Raw genomic sequence first — 23,912 nt, forward strand, 5'->3', positions numbered from 1 at the left:
AACGCAATTGCCACCCCCAGACAGGTTGCTATGATTCTTCAAACCTTGTGTGTGGATTACATTCAACACATATATATGTTTTTATGGATATCTATAATGTAAGAAAATGGAAGTGAAATCAACCAATTTTTCGCACTAAGACCACTAAATCAATATTCACACATACAAACACAGAACTTAATTCTGAAATCTTCAGTACACTCCACCAATATGGAGTTTGAGCATAATTTGCCTTATTTAACTGCAATAAATCAGTGATAGTAATATTGTATGCGCCATCGTGTAAAAAGACATTGTACTTTGATTCGTTGAACAATGCCACTGGAGGAGTGTTTCTGCAAAAAGTGATGTGTTGATATAATAGTTGGTGTTGTGTGATGAACTAGAAACTGCTCAATATTAAATGTTCTGTATCATTACTGAATGATTATTGAAAGATTTAAAAGCAATCACTATCTTCTATCGACAGTAACAGTACCAAATGTTCCAAGTGTCCAGCGAAAGGAAGCTACTCCTGTCATAGCAACTGTAATGTCTTTGGCTAACACCCCGCCAGTACAAAATGCTGCTAGTTCAACCACCACTTTAAATGGTATGTAGACGGCTGCAAACTTGGATTCAGCATTTGCCCATCTTTTAACAAAGCAATGTGTGTGGAGAATTAAAAATTGTTGAATGCTAGTTGCAGGAACATCAGTTCTCAGCTAAAAACGCTATGTGCTGCCTGCTCGTAAGTTAATTTATTTCTCTCTATTTGACATTTAAATCTGGTCCTGAAGGATTGTCTGGATTTAGACACAAGTTTTAAAGCAGGCAGGCAACATCATGGGCCTGTGCCACTGATTCCTGTCACTATTTACGAGCAGGCACTGAATAGGTGAATTGCACCATTTATTTCTTCTTTCGTTCCAACATCCTCATGCATGTAACGCATCTGATGCTTATTCCATCCCCTGACCACCAGGCCAAGTTTGGAGACTTATTTTGTGTGGCAAACCCAGTTGCTTTGCAGCAGTGTTTTTCAAACTTTTTGCACGGGACCTATGTTTACCAATCGGCCGTCCCTCGTGACCCACGCCGCCCGGCCGGCCCTGGCGACCCACGCCGCCCGGCCGGCCCTGGCGACCCACGCCGCCCGGCCGGCCCTGGCGACCCACGCCGCCCGGCCGGCCCTGGCGACCCACGCCGCCCGGCCGGCCCTGGCGACCCACGCCGCCCGGCCGGCCCTGGCGACCCACGCCGCCCGGCCGGCCCTGGCGACCCACGCCGCCCGGCCGGCCCTGGCGACCCACCATTTCTTCTTACCTTTAATGCGAGAGGGGAGCCTAGGCTTAAATTCTATGGCCTAGAGTAGCGAAGAATGAGAAATGACCTCATTGAAACAGACATTATTCTTGGTAAGGATTCTACTGAGCAGATGCAAAATGTATGTTTTCCTCAAATGGGTGGTTTACAGCCTGGGGATATAGTCTGCAAATTACAGTGTGTCAATTTTAGACATAGATGAGGAGGAATTACTTAACTCAAAGTGTTGGGAATCTTTTTAATCTCTCAAATTCACTTTCAAAGATAGTTCCACATTCGTTTGAGCATATTCAAGACAGATACAGGAAGACTGAATTGAATTTTAAAAAACTCTTCTGGGTCAGCGCTCTGATGTCAAAAAGAGGCAGTGTTTCTCTCTGGGCTTAGAGCATGTGCACTGATGGGCAGGCACGCTTGCGCAGCACGCATTTTTAAAGCCGGTTGCGCCGTCATTTTTAAAAGCCGGCTTCTGCGGCTGTTCCGCCTGAATTCCCACGATCGGTAACATCATGATGGATGGCTCTGCGTTGAATGTTCTGGGTTGAATGATCTCCTTCTGCACTGTAGGGATTCTGAGGATTCTATGGTTTACCCATTTATCTCACCTGTTTACATGCTTGAGATATTTTACAGCTCATTTTGCTGTTGTCAAAAATACAGAGGACCGAGCTAATTCATGGTCAGCAAAGATTCTGTTTTGTCTAAAACATTACCTTTTTCTCTGGCTTGACTCATTCGTTTTATGAATATTGCCGGAAATGAGTTTAGATAGTTGCTATATATGTGCTTTTGCGTGATATATTATAATTAGATTTCTTCATATGCATGTTCATAGGAGTTTTTCGAATGAGGTTTTTTCCTTACTCCTGTACTCTGTATGATTGTGAAAGAAAAAGATACCTCTCCTTTTAGTCACAGTAATTCTATTCCTTTTGCACTGTCTGACAATAATTTCACTGATGACTTTGCCGTCCAACCAGCTCACAGCAACAATTTAAAGAAAAAATTTGGTTTCCAAATTGGCCATGATAAAAGTTCAGATCCTTAATAACATCATATAATTAGATTTCTAATTTTTCTTCGTAGGTGACAATTCTTTCGAGGGGGAGAGCTGCTATGGAACTGTCGTGGATAAAATATTTTGGCAACTTCAAAAGTAGATTTTTCCAGACCCTATTTGAAGTTCACCTCTTTGACTAAGCTTTTATCTTTATTCACTGTAGGTCTTTTGATTGCACCCAAGTGGAGCACTGGCACATTTTTCTGTGTCGAGGGCACCAAATGGATGCAAGCTGTTAGAAAGCTGCGCCACAGATTCAAATAGCCAACTTCCTTAACATTGCGTCCTTATTTTATATAGGAGGTCTATTGAAGGTATACCTATCTCCTCAGTCACTTGGCTAAATGTTAAGAACAGATAGGATAAAGGGAAAGATATTCAGAGGGGGTTGTACTGCTGAACTCTTGTCTTGGGTGCCCATCAGTTGTGTATTTAAATAAATTCTGCAGTGTATTTTAATTTAATCTTTATTGTCACAAGTGGGCTTACGTTAACACTGCAATGAAGTTACTGGTAAAAGCCCCTAGTCGCCACATTCTGGCGCCTGTTCAGGTACACAGAGGGAGAATTCAGATTGTCCAAGTTACCTAACAGCATGTCTTTCGGTACTTGTGGAAGGAAACCGGAGCACCCGGAGGAAACACATGTAGACACAGGGAGAATGTGCAGGTTCTGTAACGCATCCGTACAGACAGTGACCCAAGCTGTGAATTAGACCTGGGACCCTGGCTCTGTGAAGCAACAGTGCTAACCACTGTGCTACCCCGGAAGAACTAAACAAGCTATGATTGGATATTGAGATCTTTGTTTCCTTTTAGCAGGAGGAACTCGTACCACTTCAGGAACTCAGGTTAGTGGGGAGGTAAGTAAGAAGTTTGGTTCGTCTTTGACTATTCTGAATTATTTGTAGTTCAACTTTATCTTTACGTTGTGTTACTTCAATCTTTTGATAACTAGGCCAGCACTCAGACGGAACCCATTCGATTACAACCTGCTGCGCCACCCAAGGTGCTCAAGAATAAAGCACTACTCTGTAAACCTATGACGCAGACCAAAGCAACATCCTGTAGACCACACACTCAGACCAAGGCTTGTCAGACAGGTATAGTATGTGTGTGAATGTTTGTTCACATGCACGCATATGTATAGTTGAGTTAATTTGATTTGATTTATTGTCACATGTACGGAATTACAGTGAAAAGCATTTTTCTGCTGCCAAGGGAAAGTACACAGTCCGTATATAGTAGACAAAAAAAGAATAATCGACAGAGTTCAGTGACAAATGGTACATCGACCAACAGTGATTGATTACAGTGTGGAACAAGGGACCAAACAAACAAATACATGAGCCGGTGCAGCATTGGACGTTATGAATAGTGTTCTTGCAGGGAGCGGATCAGTCCGAGGGAGAATCGTTGAGTCTAGTAGCTATGGGGAAGAAGCTGTTCCTATGTCTGGATGTGCGGGGGGGGGGGGTCTCGGATAATGCTGTCTGCCTTCCTGAGGAAGCGGGAGGTGTATACAGAATCAATGTGGGGGTGGCAAACTTGTGTGGTACGTTGGGCCGAGTTCACCACACTCTGCAGTTTCTTGCGATCTTGGGCTGAGCCTTACCAAGCTGATGCAGCCATATCGGATGCTCTCCATGGTAATAGTTTGAGTACAGATGCAGTGATTAACATAGAACTAACTTGTTAAGAAATGTGAGATTTGAATCAAAATTTCTGTCTCAATTTCCAAATGTTTTGTGCTACAGTCCACTTAACCAATTAAATGAACAGTGCAATCTAAAAAGAAATGGGTGAAATTACTCAGGAATAGATTAAAGTTGAAACATTTTGTATCCAACTAGGAATTCACACATGGTTCTTATATTATTGTTACTATCTACCTTTTTTTTTTACTTACAGAAGAGGATTGGAAGCAACAAGTGATCGTGTTGCCCATCCCTGTACCAGTCTATATTCCTGTGCCTCTACATCTTTACTCACAGTTTACACCATTACCAATAGGGATGCCTGTGCCTGTAAGTTACACTCAAAGTGGTAGGCTGTTGAAAGATTTCCCACTGGCTGTTTTAGATAGGAAGTTAGAGTGTGATATAAGGCAGTAATACCGTATTCTCAGGAGAAATGGTCATGGTTTTGAGACATTATCTGAACCTAGAGAGGTATTAAATTCTTGGAATTACATTGCATTTTGTATTCTTAAAGATATATTAAACTTTGAGTTGATGAGATTAGTTTTCATACATTTTGAGAAATCTCTATTGGTGGATATCGGAATGGAGAGCAAAAAAACGGCTTCACTTCAGTGCACCTTGATATTAGGAATGATTATGTTGGGAAGGAATTACAGAATAGGTTGTAGCTGAAATGGATAGCACCAAGCAAGTGGTTTACATGACATCTCAACCACGGGTATCGGAACAGTAACTGTCGGGCACGGAAACTATGATGCCGGATGACATTCATGTTAGAAGATCAGTAATAAGAGTGTCATTAAGCAATTTCTCATGACATATTTGTAATGATATGTATATAGTCAGTATAGTGAAGGGTTAATAATTGCATCTATGTGTAAATGAAACACTGGAGGGCGTTACTAATTCACTGTATATGAGATGGCCTCTAGGAATTCTGGGAGAAGCTGAAGAGAACACGGAGAGAGCAGAGTGAAAGTTGAATAGAGAAATATAGCACAAGGTCAAATCATAGTGTAGTTTAGTAGCTAAATATTATATTGAATACTGTTCAATATCATTTGTTTATTATCTATAATTCAGTAGCGAGCTTCATTTAATTGATAGTGTAATAATAAATGAGTTTGATGCAATCTTTGGATTGGTATATTCTTTGGCAACACTACATCGGGGATCCTGGAGCAAAAGACAAAGAATACAACATATTACCAGTCGTTGTAATATACCAAAATTCAGTTAAAATGAGACAATTTAATGCATTGCAGCATTTCGATTCAGAGGCAGTAGCCTGAGCGTCGAAGTAGTATGAGAGAGATGCATTACAGATCTTGGCATAGTTATCCTGCAGTACGTTTTTTGAAGCATGGGACTTTTTCATTATGACAGTCTGCAGGTGTGAGCCCACCCAGTCATCCTGTGCATTCCAAATGTTATGTATTAAATCTTGCAGGAAGGGAAGCAGTAGGTCAACAAGAATGAGTAGTGATAAGGCGTTTTTCTTAGGTTGAAGGGCAGTAACCACACTGATCAATGCTGGGACCGCAGCTCTTCACATATATATTAAAGATTTGGAGGAGCGTGTACTGTGGACAAATTTACGGATAATGCAAAGGTGGGCAGGAAGGCAGATTGTAAGGAGAATCTAGATAGTTTACAGAGATACTGGCAGGTAAAGTGGATGGGTGGATAATTGGCAAATGGAATTCAATGTGGTGAAATGCAGGATTGTTCATTTTGGAAGAAAGAATGAGAGAAGGCAAATTGTTATTAAAATTGAGACTGCAGAAAGCTGTTGTCAAAGGGATTTGGGAGTCCTTTTATATGAAACCCAGAAAGCTAGCATAAGGCAAATGTAATTCTGGCTTTTATTTCGAGGAAATTGGAGTATAAAAGTAAAGAGGTGTTGCTCCAATTGTACAAGGTGCTATTGTGGCCACATTTTGAATACCGTGTATAGTTTTGTTTTGCTTAAGGGAAGATATGATGTCATTGAAAGCAGTAGAGGTTTACTAAGATGATCTCTGGTATTGAGGGATTGCCATATCAGGAAAGATTAGTCTATTTGGGTCTGTATTCCTTGGGAGTTCAAACAATGAGAGGTGATAATAATTGAAACAAGATTCTTAATGGGTTTGACAGGGGAAATGTTGAGAGGATGTTTCTATGCATGGGAGAGTGTAGGACCAGAAGGCATAGTCACAGAATAACGGTATGCTCATTTAAGATGGATTTGAGGAAGAATTTCCCCTGAGAGGTGAATGTTTTCCCCAGGAAGCTGTGTGGGCTGAGTCCTTGAACATTTTCAAGGCTGAGATCTTATAGCTTTTTAATCAGGAAAATTGAGGGTTACGGAGATGAGGCAGCAAAGTGGGCGCATGCTAGGTCAGTCATGATCTTATGAAACGGGGGGGGGGGGGGAGCAGGCTTGAAGGGCTGAATGACCTACTCCTGTTTCTATCTCTTATGGTCTTAAGTATTGTGGAATTTCTTTTTACAGTTGTATGTTTAAGTGCTTCATTCTATTCGCAATGGAAGTGCCCCCAAGGATGCTCGTATTTTTACTGGGGCAATCAATTCAGGATAATCAAATTCACTAGTCAGTTTTATTCAGTAAAACGGTTGACTGTTTCACGGAATACGAAAAAAACTATTACCGTTTTCCCTTCCGTTCACTGTGATTGTATAATCTTCTGCTCATTTTTTCATTTCGTTATTTGATTGAGAGAATGTGCTGAGTATTATGGCCATGTAGTAAATGTGAGATCAAATTATATAGAATCAGGTCTCCGATAGAAGCTGATGGTAATACAGCATCGCACATTCTTGATGGAACTTCTAACAGTACTTTCTTGTACCACACGTGGTGGTATGATATGGGAACGGACAAAATCAGACCTGGGAATATTCAGAAATAAAACTAATCTCTTCCAGTAATTTAACAACCGAATCTGATGGGTAAAGTTAAACATTTGCTTGTAACAGGTTCATTACAGCATTTCAATCTCTTGTAATTGTCAAAGTACAATAAGTGCTTTGCAGGGTAGATGTTTACTTGGATGTCTAATGGAATAGATCAACTATTGCTCATTGAAACTGCCTGATTTTTATTCTGTTGAACTCCACGGACTAGAAATCAGGTGGGTAATGCCCTTTGCAATGACAAAGAATAAACTCTAGTCCAATATTCTTTTGTATAAAAAAAAATGCCTTGCGTTTCAGCTCCCAGTACCGATGTTCATTCCAACAACGCTGGACAGTGCAGACAGAATAATTGAAACAATCCAGGAAATAAAGGAGAAGATTCCCTCAAATCCGTTTGAAGCAGATCTTCTAACAATGGCTGCAATGATTGCCGAAGAGGAGGAAAAAGAGAAAACCGTCTCATATGGTGGTTGGTATAGATTAGAAATGTAATTTGTAGTTTCAGATTCATCTCTCTGATACTTATGTTGGAGAATGATTACTCGTAACATCCATTCAACCGTGTTCCAAACAGACATTATTTTTTATTTTCTATTGCATTGAGAGAGCTATCGGAGCCTATGTTTTTAAAATAGTTCAGCAAGGACTTTCTTTTAACTCTTGGTTTCTGATAGTAATATAGCCAGAGGTTCACGATGTGAGTGCACAGACAGCTGGGTGTCAGAAATTAATCTCCAGCCTCACTGAAGCCAGCGGGAGTAAAGTAAACATTATTAGGTGATCATAATCTGCGATAAAATAGCTTGCATTTATATAGCTCCTTTTAATATAATCAGCCTTTTATTTTAAATTTTAGAGTATTGAATTCTTTTTTTCCAATTAAGGGGCAATTTAGCGTGGCAGTTCATCTACCAGGCACATCTTTTGAGTCGTGGGGGTAAGATACATGCAGACGAGGAGAGAATGTGCAAACTCCACACGGACAGTGACCAGCGGCCGGGACCAGTCCTCGGCACCGTGAGGCAGCAGTGCTAGCCATAAATATAAACACACTTCTAATGCACTTTACACGGGGGTGAGGGAAAAGGCAATAAAGAAATGGGCGACAAACTCATCGCAAAGTTAGAAGAAACAGGTTTGAATATTCAAAGAAATAACAAAATTTGGTTGAAAAAATGGATTTCAAGAAGATTCATGAAAGTGCAAGAGAAGGTGTGAGGCTGGAGGAGATAGTAGAGATGGCACGGGACAAGGACACGGTGGGATTTGAAGTTGGGGATTTGAAGGATCAGGAAACCAGTACTGATCAATTATGGTGGAGGGCAGTGGCAAACATGACTTTGTACAAGAGCAGGATACAGGAATCCAGTTTGGGAGTAGATTGTTTGCTTAATTACATGTCTTCATGTAATACTGAAGGAAGCAAGGAAATTTAATATTCAGAAAAGAGCATTTTTAAAGCATTGAGTCTCAAAGTTGGCTGCACTTAATATTTATGTTATACTGCTTTTTGTTCAATGAATCAAAGGAAATTCATTTGATTAGCACCTATCTCCAATGTCTTGTGTAAAATTAATATATCTTCATTTGCAGGTGTCCTTATTCACACTACCTGACTAAACTACATGCACAATTTTTGTGTTTGGTTATAGTTAAGTTTGTGGCATTTCAAGAATTGTTAATCTTTTTCATCCACATTCAACAACGGTATCAGTTAAATCGCGTGATCTCTTGACAGAAAGGTTTCTACTTGATCATAGCTCTACCATCGTACAGTCTCCATTTCAATTATCGTAAAAAAACTAAGTCAGATCTTAAGGGCTATAAACCCTTGCAATTTTTTCTCTCCTTGAGGTTAGGTCATGTGGTAAAACTGAAAGCATGGTCATCTTGAGCAAATGTGGTTCTCCTTCCAGACCAGGGTAGCACATACAGCGGGGATCTTGAGTCGGAGGCCGTGTCTACTCCGCATAGTTGGGAGGATGAACTGAGCAACTTTACTCTGAAACAGTCTGTCACATCTGCACCTCTACCTCCACCTCCACCAGCCACTGAACCAGAGATACAAGCACAGGCCATTGAAGGACCTGAGGACGATCTGGAAGCTGACATATCAATAGGTCAGTAAGGGAAAACGGAAAGGTGCTTTAGTGATGTGTGTCTTTAAAAATACAATGTAGGTCTTTCACACCCCCACTGTGCAGTTTGAAAATATTTTAATTGAGTATATCAATTTTGAAATTGACTGGTGTTCGTAATAGCTCAGTTTAGCTCACTCAGCTAAATCGCTGGCTTTTAAAGCAGACCAAGCAGGCCAGCAGCACGGTTCGATTCCCATACCAGCCTCCCCGGACAGGCGCCGGAATGTGGCGACTAGGGGCTTTTCACAGTAACTTCATTAAAGCCTACTCGTGACAAGCAATTTTCATTTCATTTTGTGTCACTGAGCCAGTGACAAAAAAAACTTTTGCTTCAATACCTTGCCTCATGTATTATTGAATGCCAGATTGGGCATAAGTATTGTTTCTGGTTTAGTAATGACCAAAATTAAACAGCTTTTGACCTTTATTGCTATGTGCTGACTTTTGCTTGACATCAAATGAAAACAAGATCCGATTCAATTGTGTGCAAATAGTCTATTTACATTTATTATTTAAGTGTGCACATGGAAAATAAACATTTGAATGAAATATTGGAATGTTGGTGCACCTTTGGAATTGTACCACAAGATCCGTTAATACAGGTTGAGCTTCCTTTATCCGAAATGCTTGGGGCTGAGTGTGTATCAGATTTCGTTTTTTAATTTCTGAATATAATGTGAAAAAGCGCATGTGCGGCGCGTTAGGACCTGTGCATGTGCGGCGCGTTGGGACCTGTGCATCACCTAGAAATTTCCCAGAACCTTGTGGGATTTCCCACTTGAGCCATTATGTCGACGTTCGAAAAAAAGTGCGGATTTCAGAATTGTTTTGGTTTTTGGAATTTTGGATAAGGAATGCTCAACCTGTATGTTTAGGAACAATAAAGAGAAAACTAGAAATATAAGATGTGCATCAAAGTGTACCAAAAGGAATATAAAAAATAAACCTGAGTCAGGGTTTGTCATAAAATTATACAGGCTCAAAAAAAGCCTATTGGCCTGGATTTTGTGGTTAGTGGCAAATTAATGGTGCATTACACTTGCACCTGCCCACAGACCTTGGGTAAGTTTTTGTTCTGCAAGTTGCAGTTATTAGAAAGCGGAAACCGTGGGGCATCCTCTACAGAGGATATGGGACCTACATGAACAAGACGAGCAGTGCTGTTAACCATCTTAACACATCTTTAGTGAAGAATCCTTAGTGAAGCATGGAGAGCCTAATGTAAACCATGAAATGTAATATAGAATAATTAATGGAAATTTGGATTAAGCAACATAGATAAAAGACAAAGAAATAGTAAAATGACTGATTACATTGTTTCAAAGCTCCAACAATTGAAATTTGAAGGAGTGACACTCTACGCTTTAAAAATTTTTTTTTAGTGAGACATTGTTTTCACAGGAGTTAACACTTGTCACAGCTTTAAAAACACCACACTGCAATTGGCAAATCCTAACTTTTTCTGGCTTTCTTAATGCACATTGGTATGCAAGTACCACAACTTCATGCCCTGCTGTGTATTTTAATGCTAAACCTTTTAGTGCAAAACTGATATAATTGCCCTTGAATAGGTGATGGTGAGCTGCCACCTTGAACCGCTGTAGTGCTATGTGTTATAGGTACACGCACACTGCTGTTATGAAAGGAGTTCCAGGTTCTGACACGGCATCTGTGAAGGAATGGCAGTATAGTTCCAAGTCCGGATGTTATGTGGTTTGGAGGGTAACGCGCAGGTGATTGTGTTCCCATGCACCTGCTTTTGTCCTGTAGCTGGGAGAGGTTGCCGCTTCGGAAGGTGTTGTCGAAGGAATTTTGGTCAGCTGCCAGTGGTGTACACTGCTGCTATTGTGCGTTAGAGGTGGAGGGAATTAATGTTGAAGGTGGTCGATGGGGTGCCAATCAAATGGGCTGCTTTGTCCTGGATGATGTTGAGCTTCTTGGATATCGTTCGAGCTGCACTCATTCCTACAAGTTCAGGAAGAATGTTTTAGCCCCAGAAAGAGGTGCATTGCAGATTTTCCAAAACTGTCAAGGCTAAAAGGGTTGAATGGTGACAACAGATTGTATAAATTTGGGCTATATTCCCTTGAGCTGAGAAGGTGGCTGGGTGATCCAATTGTGGTGATTGGAATGAAAATTAAATAAAATAGATATTGAACTATTCCCTTTGGAAACTGAACTCAAACTCAAGACAGGTCTAACCAATGAATAAAACAGTAAACAGCAACAGTCCGAACTGCAGATAGCATTGGTGACCTCCAAATAGATCCAAATCTATCCATTACTACTTTGTACTATGGTCTTGCAGAGCACCTGCTCAATTCCCTGAGCACTCTTTGGTAGATATCATCAGGCCTGGCTGCTGATCTGTTTTCAGGTTCTTAGTTTTACATAAGTCAATGTGTTCATCTATGTTAATAGGAATGGTTTTATTAATGTCAGCATTAAAATAGTTATGCATTGCCTTTTAATATTGCTGACATGCTCTGCGAGTCTTCTGGAGTATCCTCCAATAGTTGGACAGTTGTGTGATTCTTCATTGTTTCATTTCTCCATTGCTTCCACAATTTTCCTTTTGGTTGATCAAATAGCCTTATTTTTCTTTAAACTGTACTTTTTACATACCTCTCTCTGTTAGTTGATTATCATATGCCTTTCGCCTGCTCGGCTGCTGATCTGAAGAAAAGAAAAAGCTCATGTCCATTGGAATCATTGTCAGAATTAATTTCACATGGAGGTTACAGAATCAGAATAATACTGTAACGAAGAGACCCTTCGGCCCATCAAGTCTGTACTGACGCATGAAAAACAACTGACTTGCCTATCTAATCCCATTTTCCAGCACTGCCCATTGCCTTGAATGTTATGATGTGACAAGTGCTCATCCAGGTACTCTTTAAGGATATGAGGAAACCCACCTCTACCACCCTCCCAGGCAGTGCATTCCAGACCGTCACCAACCTCATAATCTTGTACACCTCGATGTGGTCGCCCCTCTGTCTTCTCTGCTCCTGCGAAAACAACCTAAGCCTATCCAACCTCTCTTTAAATGATTCATCCCAGGCAACATCCTGGTGAATCACCTCTGCACCCCCTCCAGTGAAATCATATCCTTCCCACAATGTGGCGATCAGAATTGCACACATTACTCCAGCTGTGGCCTCACCAAAGATTCATACAACTCTAACATGACCTCCTTGCTTTTAGAATCTATGCCTCGATTGATGAAGGCAAGTGTCCCATATGACTTTTTCACCACCCTATTAACCTGCCCTTCTGCCTTCGGTAATCTATGGACAAACATGCAACGGTCCCTTTTTTCCTTGGAAGTCATGGAAGTTGCTTACCTTTCCATCTCAAATAATGTAAAGATTCATCTAGATGGTATTTGCAATATCAGATTTTTTGCTTACTTTTTTAAATAGCTAACTTTGAATCATCTCGACGAGACCGGATGGCAACAGCACGACAAAACAGGGCAATGCAACGTGCAAAGAACAAAGATGGCTTCCCACAACCAAGGAAACGGGTGAGCTTTTGTAATTGCTCTTGATTACATTACTTAGTTAATGTATTCATACAGCAAATTTATTAATAAACGGGAAAGTGACTCAAAATGGAAAATACAAATTAGCTGGTTAATTCTGGCCTTTTTCGACAAAGGATGTAAGAACTATTGCTTTCATTTAACTCTTTAGGGAAGGAAGAAGTCTATTGTGGGATACACCCGAGATGTTTTACAGGAACCTGTAACTGGCGGCAATGACGTTGGTCTGTTTCTAAAGTATATGTATGGTGTGAAGGCTTGGAAAACATGGGTACAATTTCGGAATGATAAAGGAGACCCCACAGAGGAGCTGCGATTTGGATGTAAGTAGTTAGAGTTGGCATTGATCTCAGATGGATCTAAATTCAAGTTGGTTCTTTGTTTCCTGCCTTCGATATTATTTAGTAGATCACCCACAATAACAATGGGAGAACATTACAGGTACACTTCTCTTTTGAAAATGTATGTGCCTAATGAATTGCTGTATGCCTATCTAGAAATATGTAACTCTGCCATTGGCAAGCAGTTTCCAGTTGCCATGGTAGTGGATCCGCTTGTTGCTATTTGTCGAAGAAATTATAAGTCAGCACTTCGAGTTTTCGCCAAAGGTCCTTTAATTAACACAAAGTTCGTGGGGGGATTGGAGAGACCACAGTCATTCCAAATGTCCCCGCTTTACATTGTAAAGGCAAGCAATTTATATGATACAGTAAGCAATATCTAGGACAGAAGGCATTCTTTAGACTAGCAAAAAGACAGAAAACCGAGCAGGCTGGAGTTAGACTTTAATAACAGGCCTTGGGTTCCTTGCCTAAGAAAAATAATAATTGTAAGCTGTCAGCAAAACAATGTGCAGCTGCATGCTTACATTGTATGACCTTCTGACTGTTTCACACACAACTTCTTGACTGAAATGAGGCTAAATATCCATCATGTTTTGCCATGTGCCTATTTCCATGAAATATAGTCAAGCAGCTGGTTAAAATTAATACAGGGTATTAAGGCAACTAATCCACCAACTAGAGTCCATTCTACAATTCCCCTCTTGATCTTATGACCAACGCATTGTTAGTACATCACAGTGTCCTCAACAGCAAAGGGTGGCCTATAATACAAGGGGAATGGACGTATGATAGGCACCTGATTGTTAAGTTGCTGGGACCATGGAGGCAGTGCTGACATACTCTCCCCAATGCCTTGACAACATCCCGAGCAACATTTAAACAGTAACCATACGACAATCAGGATTACAACGGTGATTATAATCCAAATCACAATCTTCTGTCCTAATGTTCCCAATCACCCAAAGCTAAAGTCCCATCCCCCATCCTCATGCAATCATGCTACCTCTCTACAAATGTGATCCACCAGGTTATCAATTTTCTCTTGAGTTATCAGGGATGTATGTGCAGCAGTCACGGCCAATCAGGGCACAAGTACCTCCCTTTTCAGCTAACAAGAAATCAAGGGCCATCCTATTCTGCAGGGCAACCGCTCTTACAGCAACCACCTCAGTTTCTATCTGCTTAACAGCTTCCGCAGTGTCATTAGCTACCTGCTCAAGGATTCTCATAATTTGCATAGGTCGTATGCATTAGTGGCTATTACTAATGGTGGTATCATAATTCCCAGCATGTGTGCGAATGTCACGACACTTCGTGTCATCCTGTGATGGGGATGGTCCTGCAGTTGCTGGATGTCATGTACATAAAGGGCTACATATCCCAAATAGCAGGAGCCCTCCCAATTTTCTGGTAACCACGGGTATGGTACGCCTTACGTCTGTGATGGATATCACGTTCACCGCAGAATTCGGATTAAAAATAAGGCATTAATACAAACAGCATTCTAATTCAAGACGGAATAAAACCACTCCAGCTAAAGGTCAGGTAGAGGTTACCACCTGATGGGAGAGACTCCAAGCTGGTTCCAAGGACTCATCAAACAATTAAAGGCTCTTCTTTGACAGACCAATAAATTCTTTGGGATCACTCCCTGCACCTATAAGTATTCAAAATATAAGGACCGGGAATTCTCCAGATAAATAGATACACAAATCGTTCCTTAACTATACCTCTTGACACTTAGAATAACACCCTCACAAAAGTGTCTGTTTTGGTATCTAAGGAACATGACAACACTGAAAAAAGACAGGCCTCTATGCGAGTCTCCCGTGCTAATATATCTTAGAGCCCTTTGATAATTACACAGACACTACAACCATTAAAAGATCTATCAGTGATAGTATATCCAATTAGCCATTTGGCTATAGGTAATTAACCAGCAATAAAAGCCAAGGTAACAAATGCCTTCCTAACTGATAAGCAAGTTTAATGTACATAAGGAGAGGGGATTTTAGCAGAAACACTCTCTTATCCTGACCCCTCTTTCAAGGCGAGAGTCAGTTCTGTTCTTAGAAGCTTGTCTTGTTGGACAAAACCTGTTGTAAGTATTGTTTTGCAATAACTTCTTAGAAATGTACTAAGGAACTGATAGAGATTCTTTAAGGATTTTTCCATGTTTAGACATCTCATTCGATTGAGGGGAAGTTAGTATGTTAGTAGATAACTAGAAGGACTATTTAGTCCACTTATACTTTAACTCTGCAATTCAGTATGTATCTATTGGTAGTATTTTCACAATAAAGATACTTTAATTAAAATCATACTGTGTGCAAATTTATCTTGAGGTTGATCTCCTAGACACTCATTTAAGCATAGGACCCACGACCTCAAGAGGTCTCGATTTAGTTATGAGTGAGGAATCTGAACTCTCCCTATAAAAAGTAACTCAGACCTTGTTTAACTGTTTGAGACCTGGAAAGCATTCTCCCATTATGAGGTCTATTCTGAGTCTTGGCAGGAAAACAGGTTTCCCTGTTTTGATAGGTTAACCAAGGGCATAGGTTAGTAATAGAGCATTGTCAGGTCCGGAATAACCTAAATCCACAACATGTCCACAGATAAAATACGTGCCGTTATACGCGGTCAGGTTTCCTTTACTATCAGTCATCATTAGTCTAATCGGATCCCCTCCCCAGGGGCCTCCACTAGTTTTATTTTCAACTGCTGACCAGTCAAAGATGGATAGTCCTTTAACTGTAAGGCGGAGCATAGGGGGTTGCCAATTCAAGGTCTGGTCGCACTGACTCATTCCTACTGGGTAGGTCCCATATGTTTATGTTTCCTCAAGCATATGCTACCCTTTGGGACTCCAGTATAATTGGGAAGGATCAAATAGGTCGGCTGGCGTGTCACATTAAATCTAGGCTACCACCATCCTTTAAACCTATTCATATCGTATCCAGCTGATCTCCAATCTAACATATCATGTGTATCTTCACCATGCCCTGTATTATTCCGTCACAGGCCCACTCTGCTATCTCGTTACTGGTGAATGGGATGGGTCGCATGGGGATGCCCTTCCCGAGCATCTGGAAATTTATGTACAAACCCAGCAACTGGATTTATTTACCCTCTCTGCATATGAATGGGACATGTATATCAAGGCATTAGTTTTCAGTTTACCCTCTACATGATGTTGGATTAATATGATATATAAAAACATCAACGCCGTCATTCTCTTCAAGGCAGCGCTTCGCTAGTACTCAAAGTTCCATATGATGTAGTTTACACCGAGTTGCGTGGATCCCATCTGGCTTTTCTTTAACTTTAATGGCTGTTCGGGTTGTCAGCAGCACTTGATAGGGTCCATTCCACCTAGGAGAAAAATAATCTTTGTTTAGTACTTTCACGCATACTTGATCTCCAGGTTTAAAGGGGTGTGTATTTCCCTCTTTTGGATGCATCTGAGCCTGTCACACCTTTTCATGTTTGTTTTCAGCGGTTTCACACATGGCCTGGGCATATTTTAGTGATGTCTCATGTGCCCATATTAAGGCTACTGCCACTGGAGTCATTGGGGGTTTAGTTCCAGTTGTCATGGGATGTCCCATTAATATCTCATGCGGTGTTGAGCCTGTATTCCGATTTTTCTGATTTCTCAGGGCATACATTACTATGGGTATGGCATCTGGCCATAGCAGCCCATTATTTTGACACTTTTTGTACTGCAGTTTTAATTATTCCATCCGCCCTTTCCACCATTCCTGAGGATTGCGGCTGATGTGGGATATGCAACTTCCAATCAAATCCCATGGCTTCTGTGAGGGCTTTGGTCAATTTGCTAGTGAAATGAGTTCCCCTGTCACTGTTGATACCCATCGGTATTCCAAACCTAGGTATTATTTCCTTCAACAGAATATTTACCACTGTTCTAGCATCATCTCTTTTGGTCGGAAAAGCCTCCACCAACCACGTGAAAACACGTCTACTATCATCAGCATGTATTTGAATCCCTTGGCCATCGGCAAATGTACAAAATCTATCTGCAAATTTTCAAAAGGCATTTCGGGCTGTGGGAGATGATCAAAGACAGCGGGTGTTTTACCCGATTATTCCTTTGATAAATCATGTGTCATCCCTCCTTTGCCCACATGAGCCTGCCCATGTGCAAGGCGACATAGTGGCAAAAACAGACTCCTTTTTTTTTTAAGAACATGCAGTGCAGAAGGAGGCCACTTGACCCATCGAGTCTGCACCGACCCAGTTAAGCCCTCACTTCCACCATATCCCCATAACCCAATAACCCCTCTTAACCTTTTTGATCACTAAGGGCAATTTATCATGGCCAATCCACCTAATCTGCACGTCTTTGGAATGTGGGAAGAAACCGGAGCACCCGGTGGAAACCCACGCAAACACGGGGAGAACGTGCAGACTCCGCACAGACAGTAACCCAGCGGGGAATCGAACCTGGGACCCTGGCACTGTGAAGCCACAGTGCTATCTACTTGTGCTACAGTGCTACCGTCCTGGGGCATACCGTCCCAGATCTGATGGCTGTCTTGGTAGCAACCGGCTTTTAGCCAAGCACGATGCGCCTGTGGGGAGGTTTGCTCCTGTGCCTGTTTTAACTTTGGTTCTGTTATGGTGGACGGAAGTTCTACTACAGCAGCTTGCAGGTGTGGCTGCTGTTTGAGAGCCACTCTTTTACTATTTTATCAGCAAATCTAATACCACTGGAGACTTCATCGTCTGCAGTAGTATGCGCTTCGCACTTTAAAACGGCTATCTTGCTGGGCAGCTGAACAGCATCTAGTAAATTTAAAACCAATTTAACATGTTTAATAGGTTGGCCGGAGGAAGTTATGGATCCCCTGTTTTTCCATAATTGGCCAAAATCATGTACTACCCCAAATGCGGATCGGGAATCAGTATAAATATTGGCTGTTTTATTTTTGGCTGGAATACATGCTTTAGAAAGGGCAAACTATTTGGTTGCTTGACCAGATGTTCCTGAAGGCAGAGCAAAAGCTTCCACTACCTTGAATGGAGTTACTATTGCATAGCCGGCCAGTAGGGTCAGTTTGCTGACACATCGTTGAAAAAGATGATGTCTGGATTTTCTAGTGGGTGACTCAATAAATCAGGTTGAGTGGTTATGGTGGCTTCAACCAGTTGTAAACAATCATGATCATATATATGCTCTGTTTCTGAAGGGGCAGGCAAGAGTGTAGCAGGGTTGACAGCTGGCACTCGCCTGTAGGTAAAGTTGTTTTAGAGCGGATTACTTCGTACCCAGTGTGTCGAGCCATAGTAAAATGCTGCGTTGCGGATGAATTAAGCAGCAGCAAAACAGAATAAGGAACCAATACTGTACACGGGTGGTCGAGTCCAAGGGATACTGATTTTTCTACAATGGCCGCTGTGGCTGTTACTGCTCTTAAGCAACTTGGCAGATCCTTTACCACTGTACGTAGGGCGACCGGGTAATAGACAAGGGGTCTTTTCCCTCCAAGCTCTTGTACAACGACCCCTTTTGCAAATCCCCCTACTTCATTCACATAAAGAGTAAAGGGCTTGGTGAAATTAGGAAGTCCCAAGGCAGGGGCGCTAATCGTGGCTTGTTTCAAGTTACGAAATGCTTGCTCCCTCTGGGGTCCAGGTAACAACTGAAGGGGCATCCTGTAGGGTAGCCTTGCGCAGTACTGCGTCCATCTCTCTATAGTCCGGTATCCACTGCCTGCAATAGCCCACCATGCCGAGGAAGGTGAGGGTTTCCTTTTTCGTACGCGGAGTTGGAACCCTTGCCACAGCCTGAATTCTTTCAGACCCAAGCCTCCACTGTCCTTGCTGCAGCTGAAATCCCAAATACTGAACTGTCTCTTGACAGAATTGCAGCTTGTCCATTGAGGCCCTATGTCCTCTTTCTGCCAGATGTGACAATAACAAAAAGGTATCCTGTTGGCAAGTTAGACCCCCCCCTGTGAGGCCAATAATAAATCGCCCGCATATTGCAACAGCGTTGAGTCAGACGACAACTGGCATTCATCCAAGTCTCTCTAAACCGCCGCAGCATATACTGCTGGGCTTTCTGTGTAGCCCTGCGGGTGGCACGACCAAGTGTACTGTTGATTCCGATAGGTAAAAGCAAATAGATATTGACTGTCCGTGTACAATGGTATGGAGAAAAAGTCTGAGAAAGTATCCGTTGGTGGTACAGAAGACAAAATGACATTTGTGTCCAGTACCAATGGAGCAATAGTGATAACAATTTTATTGATAGCTCTGAGATCTTGCACAAACCACCATTTGTTGGGTCTTCCTACCTTTGGAATGGGGAGTATAGGGGCATTACCGGGGCTTTGTGTCCTCTTCAACACTCCTTGCTGTAATAGTGCATTGATCACTCCCTCTGTCCCTTTTTCTGCTTCCAGTACCAACCAGTACAGTTTTAAACAGGGCAGGGCAATGCACCCAATGCGCTGGGGCAGAATGTACTTTTCCAACATGTTTTTTATGTTGGGCCCATAGATGTGCCAGTACCTGGGCCAGGATTGAAGGGAGTAAATGATGGCTCTCTCGTGGAGGTTGTTGACTTTCAAATGTAGAGGGCCATTGCTCCTCTTTCCAGGTCACTTTGCCCTCCTGTTTGCCATAAAATTTTATCAGGCAATTTTGTCTGTCCATTTCAATATAAATCCCATGTATTACTTTATTCCTTTGGCTTCTTTGATCACTTCTCCTATTTGCTTTGCCTCAGCGGGATGTCTTACAGCCAATGTTAAATGGGGTTCTAAAGTTAAACCCATCCTAAAAAGGTGCCTCTGACTATGGGTCAACTGTACTCACATTCCTAATCCCACAACACCGAAAAATAAAAAGGAGTGATATGCAACGAGGTCTGCTTGCCTAACTGACTTTGTGTTTGTAAATTGTATGCCTGCTCATCCTCACAATCATACCAAGCCGTGCAATGGGTCACTATATTCTCTTGTCTGGACTCGATCAGGTGCGCCCAAGGGTCATTAACCTTTTGTAAGACTTTCTGCTGTTTTTAAAAAACAAAATCTTTTAACAGTAGTACTGTAAGGGTTAACGTTCAGCTGCCATGCTGGACACAGATGCAGAGTGATCGGGCGCAGGTTCAGAAGGGAATAAATTTTGCAGCTGGTGAGCTTGTATTTGAGGCAGTTCTATAAACATTCCATTATCAATGCAATGTATTACCGCTCCTAATTTGCAGAGTGTCTGTCTGCCTAATAGGTGAAGGTGTCACTAGGTGGGGTACATCCTTCCTGGGGGTTAAATGCTTCTTGGCCCCTTGCATGATAGCCTCTTTCCCTCTGCTAACCAGTGTTCGAGGGATTCATTTCCTTCATTCAAATAGTTATCATTATTGGGAACCCTGCCCCCATTTATGCCGGGTGGGACTGAAATCCCATCCTTCAAAGCTGGCCAAGATGCACCATAAGAGTATTTTAGAAGCAGCAAAACATGCCCTGGGAGGGGGCTATAAACACCACACATTTAAGCCAATGTCCAGTGATTGATTTTATAGGCATTAGCTATTCTTAGAGACGTATATTTTTCTTTGCCAATTCAGAAAAGGTCAACTGTCTGCTGAAATGGCTAATGTTTCCTGCAGAACCTAAGGGGACGGAGAACTTGGAATGATACCATTTACGTCTTTTCACGTAATCTAAAAACTTATTCATATTCAATTACTTTCATTTGTAAAAGGCATTTTAAAGGCATTTTCTTTCTTTTAAACTGATTTTAATTGCAATGTTTCAGTGCATTAGAGAAATCTCAACAAAAATCACTTCAGTTATAATCTCAGACTCACATTGACAAATGATTAAAAAACACAACCCACTTAGCACTTCATGCTTTGACTAAAATTAATTGGTTAAACAAAACACACAGATTCTTACAGCTCACAAATATCACAGTTAACTGTTAGCCTTATCTCACGTCTACAGACAAATTTGAATTCCCTTTAGAGAGGAACCCATCTGTTACGCTTTTACCTTTATCTTCTATTTAGGTTTTCCTACCTCATTCCAATGCTTTACGATTGTTTCTTTTCATTTTATTACTCATTTTGACTCCCTTATCTGTCTTCTTTAAGGAGTTCCACCTTCTTTCTCGCTCCGGATATCTTTACCGAGGTATCGGGATGACCCGTGAGGGGGCATTGAGTTTATTGCTCATCATTCCTTCTGAAAAATACTTTGGAGCATATACCTATAACAATAAGGACCACGGGAAATTATTAACAATACTACAAGGAGCGATCACTGGTGTTAGTCCTTTTGCGAATCTCGAAGCCTGTGGATTGTTCAGTTTTTTTTTTTTGTTAGCCTCTAAGGCACCTTTGTTCTTCTCATGCAGCAATCTTTAATTTATTAATTAAGATAACTCTCCTAGCATGAGTCACTGGCCAGTAATTAAGGCTGCCGAGTCGCAGACCCTCTTTCAGCTGGGGTCGCGCTATGGCTCTCTCCCTTTCAGCTGAGAGAGTCCTGTTTAGAGATTTGTTTCGGGGTTCACTTCCTGTTAAATTAGGGAAACTGCACGACTACGCCAATTTGTCGAAGAAATTATAAATCAGCACTTCGAGTTTTCGCCAAAGGTCCTTTAATTAACACAAAGTTCGTGGGGGGATTGGAGAGACTGCAGTGTTGAAAAATCTCGATTTTCTTTTTTCTTTTCTTTCTTATTTCCTCCTTTCCCTTTTTTAGGCCTCCATACACCGTGCCTTTTTAATAAATTTTAAGTATCCAGTTCATTTTTTCCAATTAAGGGGCAGTTTAGTGTGGCCAATCCACCTACCCTGCACATCTTTGGGTTGTGGGGGCAAAACCAACGCAAACATGGGGAGAATGTGCAAACTCCACACGGACAGTGACCCAGAGCCAGGATCGAACCTGGGACCTTGGTGCTGTGAGGCAGCAGTGCTAACCATTGTGCAACCGTGCTGCCCACACATCATCCCTAATCCAAGGCATGATGTGTGGAAGCATGCAATCTGCTGCCCAGGTTTGCTAATGCTGCCCTATAATTGGGTAATGTAAGGTTTCTGAATGTGGCCTTGAATGTTGATTGTGGTTTTTTTTCTCTTTGCTCCCTGTGGACAAATGCTAAGCCTCGGCTTGGTACCTTTGTAGTACATCTTTTTGTACGTGAGATTCCATATTTTTTCAGATTTATCTGTTCAGAGAGGCATATGAAGAAAAAACTCACATTTACATAGAGTTTTCAGCTTCTCAGGATCTCCTGAAGCATTTCACAGTAACTGAATTACTTTTGAAATGTAGATACTTATTTTGTAGATAAATGATACAATCAATTTGTGCACTGTTAAACCCCACAATCTGCACTATGATGAATGATCAGTTAATTTACTTTGAGTTGACTGACATATTTATTGACCAGAGCAACGGGAAAGTTCCCTATACTACTTTGAAAGACTGCTGTGAGATTCTTTACTAAATGAGCAGACTGAACCTTGATTTACCATTGTATCATCTGGCAATGTGAGATTTTAACATACTACTTGAGTGTCTTATTTAGTATTCTGAAATTCTGGAGTGAGGCTTGAACCCATAAGTTCCTGTAGTTCTATGTGGATCATGATGCACATGGTTAAATTGGGCACGGGTCTTGCTCTACATACATGCAGTCCAAAATTCAGGCTAATGCTAGCTACCAGGAGATTTGCAGAGAATCTAAACTCTTTTATTCCACGAGCATCCCAGCCCAGGTAGAAACCTCATAATTTGGGGAATTATAGAAGTCCAACCCTTATTTTAAAAAAACACTAGGTTTCAGTAGCAGTGTTTGTTTTGTGATTAGTTATGATCCTATTTATGATCTATGTAAATTTATATGCAGCTCGACCAATTAAGCTAAAGGAAGACATTCTTTCGTGTACCGCTGCTGAGCTCAGTTATGGATTGTGTCAATTTATTCGAGAAGTACGGCGACCAAATGGAAATACGTATGAGCCAGACAGTATCTTCTACCTTTGCCTAGGAATTCAACAGGTATTTCACACAATATTAACAATACTAAACTGAATTAAATTCATACGGAGTTTTTCATTTTATGGTTTACAAAGTCACATATGTTGGGAGTAGTTATACACACCCGTGCAGATTAGTATTTTCTATTATGATGACTAGATTAATTTGTGTTTTGGGGGTAGACCGTTGGTTGCTGTAACTGTCAACCTGGCGCTCGGACCTGTCTGTTATTGAACTAATTATTTGGAAAGAGGCATTGGAAAATTGGATTAATGTTCCATCAACCAGAGAATAATTTGCTTCATTAGTTAATACTTTTATGGATTGATTTTTATTTATAAATACAGATCCACCAAATGTGCTCTTGTGATCAGGAGATGGCATCAAACCGTCTGTATTTTTATTTTTTTGGGGGCAAAACCAACGCAAACATGGGGAGAATGTGCAAACTCCACACGGACAGTGACCCAGAGCCGGGATCGAACTTATTTTAATATTTTAATATTAAAATATTATTATCTGCTTATTTTAATATTTTTATTTGAAGTATTCATTATTCACCAACTACCAGACGTCCAACCAGAGATTTATAGTGGTTAACGATTTAACACTAACTTGTCAGGAGACGAATAATGAGAAACTGGGAACGTCCAAATTATTCGGGTCCCGGAGGAAATGAACAACTTTCAATTCTGTTTTCTTAAAAGAAACCTCTCCCTGTATAGGTCAGCATGAGCTCACATTGTTTGAAATCAGGTGATGTCAACAAGTCACAGTCATTATTTAGAATATAACTAGTTTCCCTAAAGTGATAGCACATGCTGTTTCCCTCAGTTACATCCACCTCAACCCTTTTCCAGCCA

The 23,912-nt window shown here is 41.2% G+C and overlaps 1 protein-coding gene across 5 annotated transcripts in view; it reads left to right on the forward strand.

The window, feature by feature from the left end:
• Nucleotides 1-23,912, forward strand: part of LOC119968075 (zinc finger MYM-type protein 4-like) — a 385,591-nt gene that overhangs the window by 348,530 nt on the left and 13,149 nt on the right. For 4 of the 5 annotated variants that reach the window (XM_038801166.1, XM_038801167.1, XM_038801169.1 and 1 more), the window contains 9 exons: nucleotides 470-592; nucleotides 3,184-3,227; nucleotides 3,323-3,467; nucleotides 4,276-4,391; nucleotides 7,287-7,458; nucleotides 8,906-9,109; nucleotides 12,556-12,659; nucleotides 12,829-13,000; nucleotides 22,919-23,070. In XM_038801166.1, coding sequence (XP_038657094.1) covers nucleotides 470-592; nucleotides 3,184-3,227; nucleotides 3,323-3,467; nucleotides 4,276-4,391; nucleotides 7,287-7,458; nucleotides 8,906-9,109; nucleotides 12,556-12,659; nucleotides 12,829-13,000; nucleotides 22,919-23,070 — 1,232 coding nt within the window. The remainder of the gene's footprint in view (nucleotides 1-469; nucleotides 593-3,183; nucleotides 3,228-3,322; nucleotides 3,468-4,275; nucleotides 4,392-7,286; nucleotides 7,459-8,905; nucleotides 9,110-12,555; nucleotides 12,660-12,828; nucleotides 13,001-22,918; nucleotides 23,071-23,912) is intronic. The other variant, XM_038801168.1, reaches the window with a different exon arrangement.

Source organism: Scyliorhinus canicula, chromosome 1, assembly GCF_902713615.1.
Source record: "Scyliorhinus canicula chromosome 1, sScyCan1.1, whole genome shotgun sequence".
NCBI lineage: Eukaryota > Metazoa > Chordata > Chondrichthyes > Carcharhiniformes > Scyliorhinidae > Scyliorhinus > Scyliorhinus canicula.